General features: G+C 37.4%; 5 protein-coding genes across 5 annotated transcripts in view; 1 reads left to right on the forward strand and 4 right to left on the reverse strand.

Moving 5' to 3' along the window:
• Positions 1-8,567, reverse strand: part of sima (similar) — a 105,357-nt gene extending 96,790 nt beyond the window's left edge. The window contains exon 1 of the mRNA XM_064697042.1: positions 7,672-8,567. Coding sequence (XP_064553112.1) covers positions 7,672-7,856 — 185 coding nt within the window. The 5' untranslated portion in view covers positions 7,857-8,567. The remainder of the gene's footprint in view (positions 1-7,671) is intronic.
• Positions 8,568-8,977: 410 nt separating this feature from the next.
• On the reverse strand, positions 8,978-9,488 carry LOC135438657 (mitochondrial intermembrane space import and assembly protein 40-B). Its single transcript, XM_064697045.1, has one exon. It carries the CDS (start codon positions 9,486-9,488, stop codon positions 9,009-9,011), a length of 480 nt encoding a protein of 159 aa, XP_064553115.1. The 3' UTR covers positions 8,978-9,008.
• Positions 9,489-9,490: 2 nt separating this feature from the next.
• Positions 9,491-10,071, reverse strand: LOC135438658 (uncharacterized). Its single transcript, XM_064697046.1, has 2 exons — positions 9,929-10,071; positions 9,491-9,821 (listed from the first exon to the last, which is right to left on the reverse strand). Exons 1-2 carry the CDS (start codon positions 9,958-9,960, stop codon positions 9,491-9,493), a joined length of 363 nt encoding a protein of 120 aa, XP_064553116.1. The 5' UTR covers positions 9,961-10,071.
• A 207-nt stretch (positions 10,072-10,278) lies between these two features.
• On the forward strand, positions 10,279-11,869 carry spn-A (spindle A). Its single transcript, XM_064697044.1, has 3 exons — positions 10,279-10,420; positions 10,483-11,039; positions 11,355-11,869. The coding sequence occupies exons 1-3, from the start codon at positions 10,307-10,309 to the stop codon at positions 11,737-11,739; spliced, it is 1,056 nt and encodes a 351-aa protein (XP_064553114.1). The 5' UTR covers positions 10,279-10,306; the 3' UTR covers positions 11,740-11,869.
• A 1,476-nt stretch (positions 11,870-13,345) lies between these two features.
• Positions 13,346-15,403, reverse strand: Jasper (JIL-1 anchoring and stabilizing protein). Its single transcript, XM_064696833.1, has 3 exons — positions 14,599-15,403; positions 13,726-14,537; positions 13,346-13,654 (listed from the first exon to the last, which is right to left on the reverse strand). The coding sequence occupies exons 1-2, from the start codon at positions 15,283-15,285 to the stop codon at positions 13,773-13,775; spliced, it is 1,452 nt and encodes a 483-aa protein (XP_064552903.1). The 5' UTR covers positions 15,286-15,403; the 3' UTR covers positions 13,346-13,654; positions 13,726-13,772.
• Between the last annotated feature and the right edge of the window lie 3,117 nt (positions 15,404-18,520).

Consider the following 18,520-nt stretch of genomic DNA (forward strand, 5'->3'; position numbering starts at 1 on the left):
GCCCAAGTACATTAAACAACAACAATTGCTATCATAGCTCTAAAATAAAAAGCATTGCTAATATGAATAATCACTGATTGAATCCAGAGATTTGCCGATTGCTAGAATCGACATATGTTAAACAAAATTTCGATAGGTTGCGAAACGAAAAAGTCACATAATACCCTTGTAGACCTTGGCCATACATATATGTGAGTATAGCGATGCTTGTAAATGCTGAATTTGATGAAAATATCTTGGGAATATATTGGTGCAGAATATTTTGACAAACAAAAACTCTATATAATATAGCTATATAATATAGTAGTGCGATCCTGATAAGGTTTGGATCATATATAAGCAGCATAGTTTACCTAGCAAATGCCGGGTTTGGTCAAACTTTCTTAATAGACAAAAAAGGGTTTTCATACAGAATCTTAATTTTCGACCGATCGTTCCTAGGGCAGCTTTATAATATAGGCGTCCGATCCTGCAGCTTTCGAAATATGTACTGCCTGCAACAGTAAAACGAACCTGTGCAAAGTTCCAAGGTTTTAGTTAGCTCGCATATCAACTCGACTGTTGATCGTGATCAACAATATATAGACTTTATGGGGTCGGAGATTTCTCCTTCTATGCGTTACACATTTCATGAAAAAATTAGAATACCCCAAAACTATAATACTAAAGTAAAAAATAGATAAACAAAATAAAATAGATTATTTAACTAATACTTTATTTCTGATAAGAGTATAAGAAAAGTTCGAACGTACTCAAAATAGGTAGCAAAATAAAACTCAAGCTGGTCGAATAAGAGAATACCTTATTTTGAACGTAGGAGCTCCTAGTGCCCACGCAGAACAAATTGTATTCCGATCATCGATAACTTGCCTCATTTCAAAGCAATCGATAAAAATCCATATCGAAATGCTGTTCTTTGACCAAATCTCTAAGGGTCAGAAAGCTAGAGTCGGAAAATTTCATATGTAACTTCTAGTAAATTAAATTTAAAGTCTAGTAAATATACAGATCATGTATATTACCCATTGAGCAAATATCAAATATAATTGCAAGCGATCGCCTAGCGCAAGCTGCATCTGGTGTTGGTAGAAGAAGATTCAGGGTATGCCCTAGTCGAGGGTAGACTCATTATATCAAAGCTAATCTAATAAGTTAATAACTTAATCTCTTTAATAACTTAATCAATTTATATTGTTTATAATTTGATTTGACTTTTATTTTAATTTGTTCTGCTATCGATTACATTTGTAAAGGTTACCAATCAACAATTTGCTCAGTTTTAATTAAATTATAACACACAAAGCCCTTGTCGATCCAGCTAGAATACTCCATTTAAGCTATAACCAATTGAGAATTCAAAAAACTTGGTAAATTATTGATATTTATTGTGATCGAAATTGAAAGTAAAAGAAAACCCTAGAGTTCAAATATATTATAAAGCTTTGAAATTTGTTCGAGGGTTTAATAAGCGCAACCGAAAAAAATATATATAATAAACATAATAAGTATCAACATATGAACCTATAACAATCAGAATCACACTACGCAATTGCTTTATTACGAAATGGGGTCACATACGGTCCGGTTAACTCTCATGTTTTATCACATACAAAACCAGCCATCATCGGGCGTTCCATTTATATCGCATATAGGTATTACAACAACCGGAGGATAACAACAGCAAAAAAAATTTATGTATATTTGCAAACCAGCTGCGCCTTTGCGCAACTCGCAAGAATTATGGGCAATTTTCTGCTGTTAACCACTTGCCCCCGAAAAGCGCAGAGGCTACATAAATTTACTTTCCCTGCCGCAATATCATGAAAAATAAGAGAACATAATTATCACAACAAAATCAAAATTAATGCATATCGTATTAAAATAAATCGGCAGAAGGCAGCGCCGGAGAGCAGACAAATTCAGGCACAGCTACAGATACAAATGGCAGAGACACAGAAACACAGATACAAAAAAAAATAACGCGTGAGGCGGCTGCTGCAGTTGGCGGCTGCATGGCAACAGAGTCGATGGAGTTTGTCTCAGATCGTAAGGCTACGACGACGACGACAACGACAACAACAACAGCAACAACAACAACAACAACAACTACCACTGCCTTTTTTTATATAAATAAAAAGAAAATTCAACCAAAAACAAGAACAACAACAGTCGTTTGAGGCATACGGAACACAGGCAGGCACACACACGACCACACACAAACGAGCACACACACACACACCATTTACATATACAACAAAACGCACACACACACACATGTTAAACACACGCCCCCCAACCCGTAGCCCCGCTAATATCATCACACTTTAGTTCGATTGCGCAAAAAAGTAGGTCGTCGTGGCCAGACAGAGGCTGCCGCGGCCAGCAACAACAAATAAACAACAACAACAATAGCAGCAGCAGCAAACAACATGAGCAACAACAACAGCAACAAAAACAACGGCAGCCTTAACAATAAACAACAACAATGCAGCATATCATTTAAATATTTTACATATTGCGCTCTTAAGCTTATGTTAATATTATGTGTTTGTTTGCCTTGCGCTGATATTGAAATACACAACGTTTTTATTTATATATCTATATTTATTGTTTTCTATAATTTTATATCCATTTTTATATAAAAACAAAAGGGTAGCATAGTGCATATGCCGCGTGCATGACCGTGCATAATACACATAAATTTACATGTTGTATATATAAAAATATATACATGAACATACAAGAAACTCTTGAGGTGTTAAACAAAACAAAAAATAATGCAATATAAAGAACAAGAAGTCATAAGTTAAATACCCTTGTAGACACATACATATAGCATATAAAAGCTAATTTTTAACATATTTATCATATATAGCTAAAAAAAAATATAGCAGTCTGATTTTGCTCCTTGGTAAGGAAAATGAGAGAACTCGTATATGCCAAGTTTGGTAAAGATATAATGAAAAACAAAAAGTTTTCCATAAAGTACCGATCAGAATGTGGTTGTAATTTTCAATGCCTTATACGTTTCATGTGAAGGGTATAAAAAAGTCAAATGGATATTTTCATAGCTAAACCAAAATCTATTGTCAAGTTTAAAGAAGTATCCCCTAAGGTAAATATCCAGATAAAAATATTCATATTAAATTTACAAATTTATAATTATTATTATTAAACTCTTGATTTGAACAAGGTTAGTCTCTACAAGGCGATTCTTAATCTAATATGTACATACGCTATGCAGCATTGGGGAACAGCAAGCAATTTCAACATAGAAATACTTTAAAGATATCAGTCTATGACCAAAAGAACTATTTAAGGTGCTCCTTGGTATATACGCAACTATGATATTCATAAGGACCTAAACATGCCCTTTTGTAGAAATGGAATAAATAGATGTGCTGTGAGCTATTTTAATAGCTCACACAATCATAAAATAATTTAGCTCTGGATCTCTTGAACAATAGACGGAACACACGACGCTTACAAAAGAAACTATAAGGTAAGAAATATTGTATGAACTCATCGGAGCTCAAACAAACCTGTTAAGTTTTATTGTATCCTACTTTTTTTTTAAGCAATTTGTTTATTGTCTTTAGACATATTACACATAAAAACCGAGTTGAAAATAAATAAGTTTTAGATTCATCAGAAAAGCGAAATATAAAAAATTACAGTTTCGATCCGTCAAAATTTATAGAAAATATCGAATTACAATTTGATTCATATTTTACATCAAATTTTAAAACGTTTATATTTATATATCTCCTTTGTTGTTAAAGCCTTTCATTTTGTTGGTCGTAGTAATAGTAGAATTATAATTTTATATAAAAAATCTGACAAACACCATTAGACCGAAACAAAATCCCTACAACCCCAATAAGGTAAGGGTATATTTTATAGTCAAGCACCTGTTTATCATGATGTCAAAAGAATAGCGCAAGTTAAGCTTAATTTAAACATTTAACAGAGATTCAATTAATTTCGTCAATTGAAAAATAATTTTTCATTTAATCTGTTAATGCTTTAACAACATTTGCTAATGACATTGTATGTATTCAGTAGCAAGTATTTATTTGATTTACAAAATTTGTCTGATTATATTTGCTGCAAATTTATGTTTTCAAAACAATTGAAAACCCGATAAGGTAAATTTTAAATAGTACCATAATCTCTGTAAAAAAAATCTGTGTCAAATATTCAGCATTCAAATAATTCTTTTTTTTATAAAGGCCAAGAAGTCTAGCGAGTAAATCAACTCGAGCGGACAGGCAAGTGCACAGCGAGGTCTTTACTAGTGATGGCAGCGTGAGTAGCATGAGAATGCGATGTAGACTATCAAGAATAAACAGGATACATTTTTAACGTTTTAACCAAAAATATAGCTATATGCTATTAAACATCTCTTATACGAATAAATCGGCTAAATTCTTATTATATGACACTCCACAAGTATTCAAAGAAAAGGCTAAATTTTTAACAAACAACTAATAGCTTAATGCTATGAAACTTTTCGAGTGTACATTTAGTAAACGTTTTTTAATATGCGAAAACAAACGTAAATGCGACTAAAAATGTCTTAACGCTGAATAAAATAAAATTTTCTAGAAACACTTGGAACAATTAGCTAAAAACATCATGTTATTTATTTGCTTATAACTAAAAAGTAGCACTTTGTAAACACCGCACAAAAAAGGGTAAACAAATGACTACAATTAGAGTTAAATACGCGCCCATTCAAAAGGTGTTTTGTCAATATTTTTGATTTACGTGAGCGTTTTGTTCTCGAAATATCAATTATTCAAACACGTGATGGCACAACTATCTAAGTTATCAATTATCAAAAGCAGTCATAGCTGTCGCTATCAACTGATAACTCGGCGTTATACAAATTAAATACATATTAATCAATGCCGGAGAAACAAGTTTAACAGATGTGCGCTTGGAAAACTGGCTGCTGTTTGGGCGTTTGGTTTTCCTTAAGTTATATCGGTCACAGAACCGCTTTTCAACAGCGAATCCAACCAACTGAAGTCACGTAGGCCAAATAAAATGTTTCAGTTTAATGCAAATGTTGCATATTTTTATATATAAAATTAAACAAAAAATCAGAAAATATATATAAAAATCTGGAAAAAAAAAACAACATAAACTTTACATTTTATGTGCTTAATATAATGTAAATGATTTAAGTAAATGCGTGGCCGTTACTTGAGGGGCAGGTCGGCAACACGCCTAAGGAGGCAGTCAAAAAGGGCAGATAAACAACAACAAAAATTAACTGAAAACAAAAACAACAACAAAGCAAGAGCTCCCCAGTTGTGAGTGCTCATACCCTGTTCATGAGCGAAAAGTGTCTATACTTTTTTTTAGTTCAAAACAAGACTTTTCTACGCGATTTTCAAGAATTCAAGTAACAATATAGATTATTGTAAGAAAGTGAAAATGATAGCTGCACCTAAGGTTTTGAGAAGGAACCCGAGTGACGGGGATAGAGACAGGGATACGATAGGGATAGGGATAGGGATACGATAGAGAGGGGAATAAAAAAAGTAAGACTTTCAACAAAGAAGAGAGAAAGGCCGAATGACAAAGAGAACGAAAATAAAAAAAGGTATAAGGATAGTGAGAAGTACAGAGAGCGGCTGTGATAGGGCGCATAGAGAGAGGGCAGAGAAAAGAAAAAGCGAGAGGGATGCATTTGGAATACATCTATGTAAATATAAATAGCATCAAAATGTTAATGGTACTTGACGTTATGAAAATCACATAGAAGGGCGATCTCTAAATATAATCAACGGTCAATGTAGTACGCCAACTTTGGGAGTAAAATCAGTTTATCTGCGTATGCTTTACTATAGCCTACATTTTAGGTTAATGTTCAGTCACACTTATCTATATAAAGTCAACAGCTATTTTTTCTGCAGCATACATAAACACAACTTGACAAAGCTCTTTTTAAACATCCACAGAAGGTTACAGGGTATCAAAACAAAAAAACCAAACAAAAACAAAACAAAACAAACTGATAAAACAAAACTGACAACAACAAAAAAAAACATAACAAAAACTGGTTACTGGTTGCTGCTGAAGACAACAGGTTTTTCTTCCCTTTTTTTTTTGTTTAATTTTATAAATAAACGCAGAAAAATGCGTAGCACTGATGATTAAAGAAGAGGGGGGAAAACCACATACAGGCAGGCAAAAAAAGACAACAGAATGCATTGCTCTAAATATAGAATATCAGGCGCGTAAATGGTAGTCAAGGATATTTTGATAAGCTTCCTGGTGGCGGTCAACCAAAAAGATAAGATTCAATTTTAAATGTACGTCAATTGCATCGCCCGACAAATAATTATGATTTGGCAATTTCGCTTTTGGATTGGATTTTAGTACTATTATTTCTTTTATTTTGTTTTCGTTTTAATACTTCTTCTGACATTCAAGGTAAGGTCTCGGTCAACGCGTTCGCTTTTAGTGTCTACCTTCGCCAAAGCTGTATAATTATCGCAAATGCAAAAACCAAGCGTGATTAATGATTACGTTTAGATTTCTTATAAGTATTTGAAATTTGCCCGCAACCCCCGGCTCAGCTGCGTCTATTAGTTAATACACTGAGTCATCTACACGTGTCAAAATTTCAAGTGTTACATAAATAAATATAAACACATGTATACTATATGTGATAAGAGCAAATGTTTTCTCATTTTTTGGACAAGCAGAGGGTATTTTCATTTTATCATGAAATGTGCAACCAACTCGATTAAGGTCATTTTCGATCGCATCGAGTATACATGAATATGTATATGTATACGTATATGTAATATATATATGCATATGTATATATGGATATGGAAATAACAAATCTGTATTCAGCTCAGGAAGCATGACTTTATAAGGAAATCCGCTTTTAAACCATAATATTTATATAATTAACAATTTCCTAAGTTTCATTTTTATTTTCTTTTTCGTAAAAGCTGCTATTTGTTCCTCAAAAAGACACTAGGACACGACTCTTGTAACTAAAAGACTATCAACAAAGGAATATGTCAAAATTTAGACGAAGTGTAAACAAGCTTAAATCTTTGATAACATCGATTAATTCTGTGTTTTCACGCGTTTTTTTAAATCTTTGACAAATCTTTCAAACAAACAGCTTCCTTGCCAGAGAGCTTTCCCTATGCATATTTACATTAACATACATATGTATATGTCGACTACGGCAATAGCATAAGGTAGAAAAACGGTCACACTTTAACATTTCTTTAAATAGCCTGAGCAAAAAGTAGGATTCATAACTGTTGTAATAGTGAAAAGGGTTTTTAGCGTAACAACCCTATGAACTGCAACAGGCCGAAGCTAAAATCCCAAATAGGTGCACATTAGGGTGAGCAATTATAGTGGATAGTAAAAAGCGTCAACCCTATTGAAAATATCCGCAGCTAACGTCATTGAAGCAACAGCGTCGACAGCAACAACAGCGACGCTGACGACGACAACGCAGCAGCAGCAGCAACAGCAGCAGCTGAAGAAAAAGAAAGCAAAACGCTTATGCAATAGGCAACAAACAGCCCATCCAACACAGATCACATGGCAGGAGCGTAGATTATTTATTAGTCTGTCTGGCAGGAGAAGGTGGGGTGAATTTAAATTAGGATGACCATAACTCACCTTCGTTTCTCCTTAGGCTTCCCGCTGGCTGTCAAAGCAGCGCCTGCAGCAGCAGCGGGCGGCGACTTGTCTCCAGCGTTGACAGCGACGTTGGCGCTTGACGACGTCTGTGCAGCAGCGGCAGCGGCGCTCCGTTGCTTTTGAGCCTCCGCTGCCGCATCGATTGTATCAATTAACGAAACCATTTCCTATGAAATGATGAAGCCTCAGCAGCATTCAAATATGTAAATATAATGCTGGCTGTTAACTATTCTATTTTTCCTCTTTGTCGTTGCTAATCACTGTTATTGCCGTTACCGTCCTGTTAATTGTGTTCTTGCTGTTGAGACTCTTCGTTATAATTTTTGTATTGTTGATTTTATTTTTGTGAATTAAAAAACTACCCAATGGAAGTACTTTGTATATTTTCGAATTCCCCTTTCCGTCGTTCGTATGCACACTAATACGTTACTGCGTATGTACGTAGTTGCTCGTGTGTGCTTGTGGGTATATTTTTGTCTGTGTGCAGCACTAACTTTTTGACTCCACGGGAACTGATTTTTAAGAAAACACTGTTGTGAAATTTTTAGGCATAGAGATATAAATATTTATTCGAAAGCAATCTGCATAACACTCACTACACTGGCGGCTGTTGGTAATTGGACTTTCTATTTTATTACTGATTTCGTAGCGCGCTCGAACTGCGATTGCCACAAGGTTATTTGCTTGTTTTGATTTATATATTTGGCCTGTAGTCGGATTGATTGCACTTTAGCCCCAAACACTATTGCACTTTAAAATTTTGCACAGATTTGATATTGAATTCACGTTTTAACGTTTCACATGTGAGATTAATTAACACATAAAGCATTTTATAATGCTTTTAACAACATTTTCGTTACGCTTTTCACAATTGTGTTATTTTTCTTATGGTGGTCGGCCGATTAAGTGTGGTGGCCAGCCGATTACTAGATGACACTAATGAACTGCAACAGTGAGTCAGATGTTTTTTGTTAAATATACTGGAAAATACCAAAAACAAATGAATGTTGAACAGCTTTAATAGCGCTTAAAATTTTTAAAGTAAAAGCTACAACTTTAATATATGCTTAAATATTGAAAATAAGATAAGCGAAGGTTTATTTTAACACAAATTCCAGGCTAGCTACAAAAAAGAAGCACATTTTTGTTACTTAGCTAAAGTCGCAAGGTATTAAAACAGCTGTTAAGTGGGATGAAACAAAACTCTAACAGCTGATGTAATGTTATGTTATTATTGAGAGCTATGTGATCCATATGCAACCTGTTAATCAATAAAAACAATCTGTTACCATTTTCAACTATTTTGTTCATTTATCTTATTCCACTTTCGACATGGCATTGGTGTTAGTTATATGTGTATCTGCTGCCGCAGCCGCAGCAGCTCCAGCACCGCCTGAGAGTTCATCAACTTCCTTAACACTGGAGCTTGTGTCCGAATTCATAACGTCACCTAGGGCATCTTCATCATCATCTCCACCATTCGCCTTGTTATAGACTGTCGGATATTGCTGGAAGCAGTCCTGCATTTTGCGGAATGCCTCATAGCAATCGGAGCCCTTAGGATCCGCTTCGCTGTAGTGGAAACATGAAAACGCCTCTCGAAAGTCAACACCGCAAGGTCCCGTTGCCATGCCGCCCAAACACGGACAGCTCCAATTAATGCTGCCATCCTTGGTAATTAGACCCTGAGGTGGCTCTGGAGCAGGTAGCTCAACGGTACTGGGTGTAGAATGGTCCTCCTTAGTGGCAAAGATTACCTTATCCTTTCCAAAGACCTTACAATACGAGAACGCCATGCTTATAGCTGACAATCGTCTATCTGCGCTTCTTCACAGCTATCGTTTTCTCCAATATCCTTCTGAAAGTCCAGGGGCGTTTTAGATGTTTTTAAAACTTGAAAATGACAGGGCACTTCCTGGAAATGCCCAATCAATGCAATTGCTGTTTGCGTGCGCTTAAAAAACTCTTCGGGCACCCGGAAAACAACACGTCGCTGCTCTACGCTAAATTTGATTATATCCAAACTGGTCTTCCCGCCAATTTCACCAAAGAAACTTTCTAGGGAGTTTAAAACGCAGCCCCGGAAATAGATGGGGGTCAGCTCAACGGTATCAAAATCACGAAATTTCCTACAGAAGACGAAGTGTTAAATAATATGCTTGTGGGGTAACTCTGGTACAACAACAGACACGTGTGCTGTTAACTGTGCTCAGTTTTTAATGCCCATTCTACTCACAGTTGAACATCAAAGTAATGATATCCTATCATACTTCTCTTAACAACTTCGTCACAGAACTTCTAATGCAGCGCGGCTTTTAATTGCTCTAAATGCAAGAAAACACGTTGTAAATGCCGCTCTTTGTTTTTATGTAATTGCTTATTTCGCTTCTGCTTGTTTCTTTCTTAACGTTCCGGTTCTTCTTCTTAGTCTGATGTTTCTTACATACGAACAGCTGATAAATGCGTTGGTCTTGTGAATGGTACAAAAAATGTTTACAACATTTCACAACAAAGCGCGCGTATTTTTAATAAATCTGGCAGCAAACATTTTTAAAATTTTGAAAGGAATTTAATAAAACAAAAGCATCATTGACGAGTTGCACGTCGTATCAAAATGGAGCAAAAGCAACGCACAGCTCAGAAGCAACCAGACCTGGCCACTGGCACCACGGCCGATGTCTCCGAAGATGAGGAGGACGCGGGGCCGCTGGATGTGCTTAAACTGCAGGTAAAGTCGCGCACCTAGGCCAATTGTCACATTTATATATATAGAGATAATCTTATATACAGGGCAATAACATCAATCCCAGGGACATTAAGCTGCTGCAGCAGGCCAGTTTGCATACTGTGGAGTCGGTTACATATGCGACGCGACGGCAGCTGCTGAACATCAAAGGCCTGGGCGAGTCCAAGGTGGATCACATTATGAAGGAGGCCTCGAAGCTGGTGCCCCTAAGCTTTACCAGCGCACGCACCTTTCACCAGATGCGCTCCGAAGTTGTGATGCTCACAACTGGCTCCAAGGAGCTGGACAAGCTGCTTGGCGGTGGCATTGAGACGGGCTCGATTACCGAAATCTTCGGGGAGTTTCGTTGCGGCAAAACACAAATCTGCCATACGCTGGCCGTCACTTGTCAGTTGCCCATCAGTCAGAATGGCGGCGAGGGCAAAGCCTTGTATATTGATACGGAGGGCACATTCCGGCCGGAACGTTTGTCGGCCATTGCGCAGCGCTACAACATGGAGGAGGCTGATGTTCTCGACAATGTGGCCTGTGCGCGTGCCCACAACACGGATCAGCAGACTAAACTGGTTCAAATGGCAGCTGGCATGATGTTTGAATCAAGGTTCGTACTGGAATTAAAGTCTATCCATATCAAAAATTGTCCTGGCTGAGTGATTAAGGCCACTAGGGTAATTTCCTGTTGTAGCAAAGATTGGTCTATAGTCGAAGTAACAGTAGCTGAGCTGTTTCTGTGGACCTGCGTTTCCTGCAAGCGTGTTTTAATTTAGGACCTAGTAGCCTCTTCATTGGCTTTAGAATGAAAGACAGCAGGCTGATCGGTCGATTGCCTACCTTGGGTTAAACTCCACGGTAGACGCAAGCCACGTTTCTCGTAGTTCTCCAATACTAAACACTCTATACTCTCCTCGAATTTCAGATACGCCCTAATCATTGTGGACAGTGCAATGGCTCTTTACCGCTCCGAGTACATTGGACGAGGCGAGCTAGCAGCTCGTCAAAATCATTTGGGTCTATTTCTGCGCATGCTGCAGCGTCTGGCGGATGAGTTTGGTGTCGCGGTGGTCATAACGAATCAGGTGACGGCCCAAGTAGATGGCGGCGCGTCCATGTTTGCAGCGGATGCTAAGAAACCAATTGGGGGTCACATCATGGCACACGCATCAACAACCCGTCTATATCTGCGCAAGGGCAAGGGGGATGCACGTATTTGCAAGATCTACGATTCTCCCTGCTTGCCCGAATCGGAGGCCATGTTTGCCATACTACCCGAGGGCATTGGTGATGTCAAGGAAAACGATTAATTAATTTGATGATTGAATTCATGAAATATATGCAAAGCTAAGCTCATACTTGATATTTAACGATTGAACAGATATTTTGATAATGATTTGTAGGATATGAATAAAAGAAATATATATACATTATAGGCAATATTTGACATTTCATTCACCCTACTGTGGGCACTCGAAAATTCGAATGCTTCAAATTCAAGAATGGGTTAAAAATATTAAAATGTCTGAGATTTAAAAATTAATGATTATAATCACTATATGACATAATAATTTCTGTAAAAGTGAAATCAATTAATAATTTAATATTCAAAGCGATTAAAGCGTTCGAAATCAAATTTTAATTTCCGAAACAGTTCTCTCCAGGTTCTAATTATCGAGGGGCCACTGTACTATATACAACAACTAGCGGAATCGCTGCATTTAGATTAACGCTGTATATTCTAACAGTGTTTACTTATGTTAACATTTACGTACAGAAACAAAAGCAATTCCTTTCCATGCGTTTCAGCGCACCTCAGCTTTAATTCCGCTCGTTCCGGTACATGTAAACAATAATAGGCAATAAATTGTAGGCAAATGGAAAACAATTTGGATGAGGACAACAATGATCCTTTAGCATTGGATTCGGGCTCAGACGAAAGCATAGAATATGATGTGAGTGACTACATCGAACCAGAAATAATCATCGAAGACTGTCCGGCGCTGCGTCGCAGTAAAAGAAGCAGCAATCAACGTAGTGTGGAGGAGCAGGAGACCGACAGTTTGAGCAACCGTACCGTGCAGCTCAGTCCAAGCATAGCTCAAGCTGAAGCCGACGTGGAACCACTCTTTCCAATTACACCAAAAATGAAACAGTGCATCAAGCGCATGAAGCAGCGCATGTTGGCCACATTGAGACTCTCCGACGAGCAGCTATCCCAAAGATGCGCAAAGCGGGCAAATCAAACGCGAGAGAGTCGCCGAAGAGCAGCTAACGCTGATACTGCCTATCGACGCAAGGAGGCCGACAAGAAGATGGCCCGAACAAAGATACAGCGGGCAATGGAAACGCCAGAGCAACTGGTCGTGCGCAGAGGTAAAAAACGTGATGAAGGCCGCCGATACCGGGCCAAACGCGGGCACACCGAAACCACAGAGCAAAAGTCGGCGCGCCAGGAATATCAGCGCACGTACAGCAAGAGCCGCAAACCCATTAATTTTGTATAAATATGTATAAACTAGCAAATACTAACACGAATGTACCACTAATATATATGGTATACCTTTATGGTATATTATTACCTGTTATTATATTTTATTGAATTTGAAATTCCGCCCGTGCTTATCGTCTGTTTACTGAACTTAGCTTTGGATTATCCTCGAAGCACGAATTCTATCGACTGTAGACGTGGCAATCAGTTTGGATAAAGCATACAACCTTGCGTACAGAACACGTGTTCGATAAATTCTTACATAGATCTTTGAAAATTAGCTTATTGGTTAAAAAAAAAAGTTTTTACAACAGTTTTTTTGCTCACTAACATGCCACATGGTATCTACAGTGAGAGATGCAGCTAGCCAACTCCCGCCGTTTGGGCTCGGCATTCATTGATTGATTGAATATAAAGCAAATAAATATCGTCAAGAGTTTATTTTCTTTAATGGATCAGAATACACATATTTTCATAATTGTGTATATAACATATAAACTAAGCAATTGTATTTAATTGTGTATCGTTTGGTGCACGGATTGCTGATGCAGCTCTCAGACGTAGTGCTTATGGGTGAACATACAGGTAGAAGCGCCCGATGATGCAATTAAAACTAATAGCAAGCAACCAGTTCAATTGGCCGATCTGTCAATTTCACGGGTTTTTTTTTAAGGGGGGAGTCGGGGCTTCACATTAAGCCCTCGCTTAGGCGAGGGTTTTAAGCTTAAAATTACCTAAGAGAAATAGAACAGGTATCATTAATTATTATAAGTTAATGCTGATATTTAAGGTATAACCTTCCCACCTTAAGTAGATGTAGTTGGAACCGTTGACGCGGCCTTTTGCTGACCTTTAGTTTTGGACAACCTCCTTGGAGGCTGCGACTTGTTCCTTGGTCTTTACCAGATTTTCGTAGCTGTGCTCGCTCATCGAAACGCGCAGATTATCGTTGATGTTTTTCGTATAGTTTTTATAGATCTTGACCTTTTCGCAAAAATCCACCCAGAAGTTCTCTTCGGGTTCGGAATCTGGGTTAAAGAGCGTCTTGAAGCCATCATAAATAGCGGTCGAGACTTTACGTATTATTTGCGCCTTTTCCTTGAACTCCAACTCATCCGATATATCCATTTTCCATAGCTCCAAATTGCCAACATATCGACGTAGCCGGCGCATTATATCAACACATTCCGGATTACGCAACAGCATCAATTTATTCAGCTCGATCTCTTTGAGCTGCTCCAATATCTCCAGGCATCTGCCCACATTGGCCCGTCGCAGTCCGAGGCATTCGCGCAGTTGCTGTGACAATTGTATAAAATCACGTTCCATGAACAACGCATCCTCCTGCTCAATTAGCTCCTCAATGAAACGCACCGCCTCCTGCTTGGGTATTTCATTGCGCACCGGCTCGATTATAATACGTTCTGGCATGGACTCGGCATCGATTTGCCCGGACTCCAGTTTCAGCTTCAATTCGATGGCCTCTTTGCGCGCCTTCTCCATCCAGGCCTGCTCTGCGGCGCTGTTCTCAAAGCTGGCGGGCTTCTTGTAGTTGATATTAATGCCCAAGCATTTGGCTGTCGGCATGTACACCATGAGCAGATTATTCTGTATAATCTGATTTGAATATAGATTATATATATTAAATATACACTTATAATCATTTTCAACTACTCACATTTACTTGCCGAGAACGCTTCTGCATGGGCGTCACGGCGGCCGTGGGTTTTGATTTCTTCACGGATTTCTTGGTGGTATTTGTGGCTCCAATGCCTTCGGGTGGCACGCGTTTCTTTTGCGGCGGCGGCGTTTCCACTGCATCAGTGCTGACATCCTCGGAATCTCCATCCACATGTCGTGGTGCCGCCTTCGACTTACGTCCTCCTCCTGCCGCAGCACCACGCGCTTTTGGCTCACTGCTCTCGGCAGCTGGAATTCCAGCTGCTGTCGTCGTTGCCGTCGCCGTCGTTGCCGTTGTAGGCTCTGCATCTGCTGTTGCAGTCGTTGCAGCCTCTGCTGGCGCTTCTGGCGCCGCGTCAAGCGTGCTTTCATTGCCCTCATCAGTGGTGGGCAAATCGATTGGTGCCGAATCTTCGCCGCGTAGCGCGCTCTCAATTTGATCAATGGCCTCGCTGAACTTGGCCCTTTTCATGTTTTTCGGATTGGCGAACTTCTCCTTGTTTTCGACATAGGTGAAAAGATCTTCGATTTTTATATTGGCGGTCTCTCCGGTCCCGTAAAAGTAAACATTGTACTTTTTGTTGTGGTACTTCGTAATCTTTGCTGGCCACGCGGGATATCCCTTCACTTTCGCAAATACCAAATCGCCGATATTGAACATTTTGCCCGCCTTTTCCTTACCCATTTTATTAATTAATATTTGACAAAAATCGTGCAAAATATGAATATGTTTGAGGCCAGTTGGCGTCTGCTGCTATTTCTCTCATTCACAAGAAACTCGCGCTTTGCTCTTCTTCTTAAGCATTCAATATTCTCTGTCTCATTCACAATTTCTTGTGGCTGTACACAGATATTGATCAGCTGGTTTGCTTTTTCCATTAACAGCAATGAGGCCATGTTAACATTTTGCTCAAATGTTATTAACAGCAAGAACTAATAATTTACTCGAAAAGAGACGTTACACGTATTTTTGACTTTCTTATCAATTTTGTAAAAGTAATTTGAGAGTGCATTTTAATTAAAGGCAATTCAAAAAAATTAAAGTTATTGTTGCAAATTATAGTGTGAAATGAGCAAAAATTCTTTTAAATGGAAACGTCTAAGCAAAAAATGGCCGTTAAAATTAAAAATTGTTTTCACAAACCTTAGAGTAAATTTAAATAGAAACTCTAAATATAAGGTTTAACATATTGCAAATTGCAAAGTTCCTTTCATAATGTGATAGAAAAAAGTATTGTAACTAGTTTTAACTATTCAGATGTTTTTTTTTAAACAATTTTTACTGATTGATTTGAAATTTATTTGAAAACTTAAGAAAAATTTATATAATTAAAAATTAAAGCGTGCAGTGCCAGGCATCACGGAACTAATCATTACAAACATGTATATTTATATAGTATATATATAAATGTACAGGTAGAAATTCGTTTACAATTCAACTCACCCGCACCCACAAATACAAACACCTTTCGCACTAACAAATTCACCACGACGTCTGTTTACACTACAACTGAAAATATTTCGAATTGTGTTTGGTGTTTAGCGCCCAATGAGTCAGTCGACTTTTGCACGTCGGTAGAGAAAATACAGCAAAGCATTTTCCATCGAGCGCCATAAAAAATTCTGTTTACGCTGCTACGAAAACAAATTCAAACGCTACGAAATAGTTTTGTTGTTTGCTTTTTTATATATATACACTCGTTCTGGAATTTGTGGAATTTTTATATCTTGTGGCGCGCTAGATCGGGCAACGGACTCGTAAACATGCAAGAGTTAATTACCATTCCCAGTTTGCCAGCTAGCCTGGCAGCAGAAACACAAAAGAAACTTAGGAGCATTGTGGACGATATCAAGAGCATATCAGAAGCAGTTTTAGCTGATAATGTTTCAGAGGACAAGGATCACGTATGCCAAATGTGAGTCATCCACGCGTTCACTTACCTGTTCTGATAGTGTAAATTGTTTCGTGCCACTTAGTACTAAATTTAACCCCTGCCATATGCATTTAATATTACATTTCAGCGCAAGCTCTACCCATGTCAGGGTCGCGCTTATGTCATTGCACCCCCAAGCTCTCTTCTCTCTTTTTTTAATGACTTGGCAGCACTTTTTTGTAGGTGGGCTTGTTATGGCATATAATTTATACGTTATATATGTAGACTTGTACCAGGTTTGGGCAAGCGTGACTAAATAACATTTTTGGCTTTGCGTTTTTTTTTCCCTTTGTATTTACCGTGGGCAACGTTTTAAAGCGCTTTATATATCAATTAATTATATTCAATTTTTGTGTATATTAGTTTTAAATCTAAAAATCGAATAATCTAAAAAAATTCGAATTGAAAGAGAAATAGCTTATTCATTATTCAGTTGGCTTCACACAGAATAGAGCTTTATTAATTTGAATAATGATGAATTAAAAAAAACTGCATAGACTTCTAATAAGCATTAATGGATTAATGTGTGTGCATTGTGTGTTACCAAACATATGGCAAAGTTTTCCGAATTGTGCCAAATGCACACATTTTTATTTCGATACTCTGTGCCAAATTCCATGCCAAATACCTTTACAAGTTGGGCCCTATCTATGTGAAATACATTTAGATGTAAGCGCTTGACTCGATGGCGCATTCTGATAGATCTCATGTGAAGATATCAGACAAATAATTCTTGAATCTGCAAATATTGAATATGCTAGTTAGATTGATAGATAGATTCTGTTTATCTAAATCCCCACTAAATATATATATTGTCCAAACAATCTAGTCTATTATATATTTTATTAATTTTATTTTATTAAAATTTGCTGATGAAGACGGAAAATTAATCTCAGAACAAGTAGAGAAGCTGCCAAAAGTGGCAGATAAAAATAATAATTTCTTTCAATATGCATAGCTAGCGACAAATACTTGAAAAAATCTTTTTTAAAAAGTGTATAAAATTCTTTGCTTTTTATTTTGCATAGTTCTTGGCGTTTATTATTGACAGCCCTGACTCTGACAATTGAATTCAAGGACAAAATAATTGCTCAAATAAGATAAAAACATTATTCATTTTGCGGCAGACGAAGGTCTGACTTTTCTGTCTGTTGCCTGTCAAATTCGCCAAAAACACAACAAAAAATTGGCAACAAGAATCGGCAATATTTTTTAACCTTCAAGTTGCATAGCCGAAATGCCTATATGCTTTTATGGTATGTGCACATTATATAGATATCCGCATAGTAAAAAAAAAAATATGTATATTATAATGTCAGGTATAGACATACGACAAACAGGCTTTGTGCACTTCGTGCTACATATTTAAATTCCTAGTATGCATTTCAATAATAAATTAAGCTACCCGAGGAAGTGGGACGCAATAATGCCACAAGGTTTCTTATAACATTAACCCATTTCCCTTTGTCGTCACATGATTCTATATGCAGTATTATAGAGTGTCAACAACACACCGAGAATCGGTATAAACGACTTTAGCCCGCAAAAGAATAACATAAATTTTCATTTAATTATAGAAAATAACACAAATTGTTATTGTTTTTCTGCATTTGTTTGGTACCAATAAACATATTGTGTCGCGATGCGGGGAATATAAGTATATATATATGTACTTTTCACACGGCAAAAAAAACATATATGTATATACAGAATATTCTTGTAGATCTTTATACGAATATATTTGTGTGTGTGTTTATATATGTATATGCATAATTTTGACGACGGCATTTGTGTGCGGTCAAAGTGAAAGTGTCCGATGATTAATGTTGGCAAAGTTCCAGCGGAATTTGTGATTATTATTTAATGACGACGAAATGTCGCCAGGCAAATCGCAAATATCCATTGAAACTAAAAATAAATTGGTTTGATGTTGTATTTTACATTAACATTCCGCAGCTGAGCTTCTTCTGGTGTGAATGAATCTGT

The sequence above is a fragment of the Drosophila montana genome, unplaced genomic scaffold (genome assembly GCF_035044405.1).
Source record: "Drosophila montana isolate Dmon_TW-CO22-7 unplaced genomic scaffold, ASM3504440v1 contig_3848_1, whole genome shotgun sequence".
Lineage (NCBI taxonomy): Eukaryota > Metazoa > Arthropoda > Insecta > Diptera > Drosophilidae > Drosophila > Drosophila montana.